Below are 4,016 nucleotides of genomic sequence, written 5' to 3'. Positions count from 1 at the left end.
CCCCCAGAGAGGCATTGTCCACTCCCGGATTCCTTGGGGTCCTGGGCAGTAGCTGTTGTCCTGGCCTGGGCAAGGAGGGGCAGGGTGCGCTGGTGCACACGGGGGTGGGGTGTGGGTGTGGGTGTGTAGTGTCCAGGCAACGGCCACAGCCTGGAGACGTCACAGGGCCACTCCTTGCCCCACACATGACCTTGGGTGTCTGCTGGGCTGGGCAGCAGCCGCGCTAGCCATCACAGGGCGTCTGAATTTGCTCAGCAAATACAGATGGAAGCTGATCTGATGCTCGTGCCCTCAGTCTGTCCTGCCCAGATGGGGGCACATGGGGCTCCCACTGACTTGGTACCTGAGGCCACTCCCAGGGTGTGGGCCATACCCAGGGCCCTTAGCCTGGGAGTGCCAAGTCAGTGTGGGCTGGGGAATGAGCCTGGGCTGAGGAGGCCACCGACGCTGCGGTGGTCTTCCAGGCGGTCAGTGCCGCAGCAGGCGGAGGGGTGGTGGGTGGGCTGGAAGAGGCTGAGGCGACAGTGAGGCCTCCTGTGTGTGAGCAGGGATCCCGGGAGGGCCAGGCCCTGGCAGGAGGCCTTGGGACCCCCCTGGTGGGGACTACGGCTTGCTGGGTCGGGGCTGGTCTGGGAAGGGCCTCGTGCATTGTGCCCTCGCCGTGGGTGCTGAGCTGGCCTGGTGCCCGCAGGGCGCCATGTTCTGGAAGTTTGACCTGCACACGAGTTCGCACATCGACACGCTGCTGGAGCGGGAGGACCTGAGCCTGCCCGAGCTGCTGGATGAGGAGGACGTGCTGCAGGAGTGCAAGGTCGTCAACCGCAAGCTGCTCGACTTCCTGCTGCAGCCGCCCCACCTGCAGGCCATGGTGGCCTGGGTCACCCAGGAGCCCCCGGCCAGTGGCGAGGAGCGTCTGCGCTACAAGTGAGTCCCTGCCACCCTGCCCCAGGCTTTCCCTCAGAGCCCACCGGCATCTTGGTGCTGCCGGCCACCAAGATCTCTGCCTGGGCACCTGCCACTGTGGTCCCGAGCGGGGCATGTGCGCTCACTCTCGTAAGGCCCCCGGGTCACCAGCAGGTCCTACGTGTTCACTCTTGTAAGGCTCCCAGTCCCCAGCAGGTCACATGTTTGATCTTGTATCCCCGCTGGTCCTCAGCAGATCACACGCACTCGCTCCTGTGTGACCCCCCATCCCCAATGGGTCACTCGTGTTTGCTCCTGTGCACCCCCTGGTCCCCAACACGTCAGTCGTGTTTGCTCCTGTGCGCCCCTTGGTCTTCCAGCGAGTTCACTTCTGTGTCCCCCAGCACACGGGCTGTGGGTGACATTATTAGAAGTAGACAGGGGTCAGCCCATAAAGGGCCTGAGAACCCAACTGAGGCGGTCACACGCCGTCTCGGGATGATGGGAGCCATGGCCAGGCTCAGCAGGCAGGGGCCAGGCTGGTGTTCAGGGTCCCTGGGACACTGAGGGAGCCAGGGTACGGGAGGCAGGTGGCTCGGAGCTTGCAGAGTCGGAAGAGCAGGACCTGCTGGCTTCATCTGCCCGCCCCTCCTGGACACGGGCCCCCACCTCCCCGAGCCTGCCCTGCGCTGGTTGCCGGGTCAGGTGGATGCGGTGCTGGTGGTGGGTGTGGCGGCTGTGCATCCCGCTCCCCCTGAACCAGTGCTCTCCAGGTACCCGAGCGTGGCGTGCGAGATCCTGACGTCGGACGTGCCCCAGATCAACGATGCGCTGGGCGCCGACGAGTCCCTCCTGAACCGCCTCTACGGCTTCCTGCAGAGCAGCGGCAGCCTCAACCCGCTGCTGGCCAGCTTCTTCAGCAAGGTCATGGGCATCCTCATCAACCGCAAGACCGACCAGGTGCCGCCTGCTGCTGCCGCGGGAACCCGGGGAGGCCCGGCCGCCCGCCCCGCGTGACTGACCCTGTGTTCCCAGCTCGTGTCCTTCCTGCGCAAGAAGGACGACTTCGTGGAGCTGCTGCTGCGCCACATCGGCACCTCGGCCGTCATGGACCTGCTGCTGAGGCTCCTCACCTGCGTGGAGCGGCCGCAGCTGCGGCACGACGTCGTCAACGTGAGCGCGCCCCGCCCGCCCTGCAGGGCCTGGGCCACCCCGGGGCGGCGGGCCCACTGTTAATCCCCGTGTCCTGACCCTCCCTCAGTGGCTCAACGAGGAGAAGATTGTGCAGAGGCTGATAGAGCTGATCCACCCGTCCAAAGACGACAATGTAAGCGTGCGGCCGCCCCAGCCCGCTCTCCTCTGTCCTGGGCCCTGGCCCCAGCTGCCCCAGCCTCCCTGGCTGCCAGCCTCTTCCCTTCACACTCAGGCTTCTCACCAGCTGTTTCCCCTGCTGATGGCAGAGGAAGTGGGTAGGACATACGCATCTGTGTGCGTCCGCCGTGTGACAGAAAACGGTTCCACATGCGAGACATTGCTTTCGTGAATTGGAAAGTTGGCACAGTAAGCCTGTGATGAGGCAGAAATCTGACTAACGTCCCAGAAGACCCCTAACCCCAGGCTCCAGCCTGTCCGTCCCGGGCATGGAGCCCTCCTCTGAGGCCCTACCTGCTCTCCCAGACCCCACTCACTCGGGCTGCCAGTCACCACCAGCTCAGCACCTCCGCGCCTGCTTGCAGGCTGCTGTGCAGTACACCCCCATTTCCTGGGGGCTGGCCTGGTTGGCCCTCCCACCTGTCTGTGCTGACACTCATGACCAGGGCTCTCCTTTCCCCGGCTCTCTGCCAGCTGAACCCTCTGAACCCTTCCCAAAGTGCCCCGCCCCACAGGCCTCTCTGTCCTGGGCATCCTCTGTGACGGCCTGTCTGGCCTCCTGACTTCGGGTCTCTGCCCCCTGTGGCCCCCTGCCTCAGACCCCCATGCCAGCCCCAGCCTCCAGGTGGCCGGCAGGCCTGCGGAGCAGGGACCTGGCTCTTAGCACACCCTTGCGTCCACTCCTGCATCCAGTCCCCCGTCCTGCCTGCCTGCCGTCTGCCTGGGGGCAGAGGGCTGCCTGTCCAGGCCTCTTCCCCAGGTGGGAGTGGGCATCTGCTGTGAACAGTCAGTTGACTTCATTCCTGGAGTGCTGGTGGGGGCTCTGAAATGTGGCTGGGCCCAGGGGGCGTGGGGCTGCTCGTGGGGTCTGCTTTCTGTCTCTCCATTTGCCTACTCTGGACGTGCTGTGTAAACGTGTGAGCACGTGTGCAAGTGCAGTCATGCAGTGTGTGGTCCCGTGTCTGACTGGTCTGATTGAGCGTGTTTTCAAGGTTCACCTGAGTCTGAGCAGCTGTCAGAACTCCAGCTCTTCCTCAGCTGAGGGATGTTGCGTTATATGGACAAGCATGTTGGCTTTATACCCACTAGTCCGTGGATGGACATCTGGGCGGGCCTGCCTTGTGACATTGTAATGTGCAGTCAGGCCCCTTTGCTCTCTCTGCTTAGCCATGGATGGGCATTGGGGCAGCCCTGCCTTGTGGTGGTGTGATATGGACGGGCCCCTGGGTGGCGGCCCTGCCTCTGGTGGTGTGAGTGCTGGTGCTGGGTGCGTGTGTGCGTGGGTGTTGTGTGGGACGCCTGTTTCTAGTGAGCTTTACTCAACGTCCCCGTCCTCCGAGCACCTCTGGTTTGTTAGGTGCCTCCGTGGCACCTCCCTTGTCACACACCCCGTGGTTCATGTGTCCTTCTGTTCTTGGCACCTGGTCTGTCCCTGAGAGGCAGTCGGGCCAGTGGGTCCTCACCTCTGCTCCTCCCCCAGCAACATTCCAATGCGTCCCAGTCCCTGTGCGACATCATCCGCCTGAGCCGGGAGCAGATGGTGCAGGTGCCGGACAGCCTGGAGCCCGACCCGCTGCTCAGCACCCTCAAGAAGTACGTCCTGCGGGTGCGGGGAGAAGGGGGCCCCGGGGGCGCGGTCAGCCTCCTTCCCGCATCTCCTCACCCCTCCTCACTGCTCCCCGTCCCCTCCTCACTGCTCCCCGTCCCCTCCTCACTGCTCCCCGTCCCCTCCTCACTCCTCC

At 64.5% G+C, this 4,016-nt stretch overlaps 1 protein-coding gene across 1 annotated transcript in view; it reads left to right on the top strand.

The window, feature by feature from the left end:
• Positions 1–697: 697 nt before the first annotated feature.
• The window catches only part of PPP6R1 (protein phosphatase 6 regulatory subunit 1), a 15,656-nt gene continuing 12,337 nt past the window's right edge, over positions 698–4,016 (top strand). The window contains exons 1-5 of the mRNA XM_007957290.1: positions 698–924; positions 1,677–1,863; positions 1,939–2,076; positions 2,165–2,230; positions 3,755–3,867. Of these exons, the coding sequence (XP_007955481.1) occupies positions 698–924; positions 1,677–1,863; positions 1,939–2,076; positions 2,165–2,230; positions 3,755–3,867 (731 nt within the window). The remainder of the gene's footprint in view (positions 925–1,676; positions 1,864–1,938; positions 2,077–2,164; positions 2,231–3,754; positions 3,868–4,016) is intronic.

This window comes from Orycteropus afer, unplaced genomic scaffold (genome assembly GCF_000298275.1).
Source record: "Orycteropus afer afer isolate SDZICR_OR568_19922 unplaced genomic scaffold, OryAfe1.0 scaffold00726, whole genome shotgun sequence".
Lineage (NCBI taxonomy): Eukaryota > Metazoa > Chordata > Mammalia > Tubulidentata > Orycteropodidae > Orycteropus > Orycteropus afer.
This window is presented reverse-complemented; position numbering and strand designations above follow the sequence as displayed.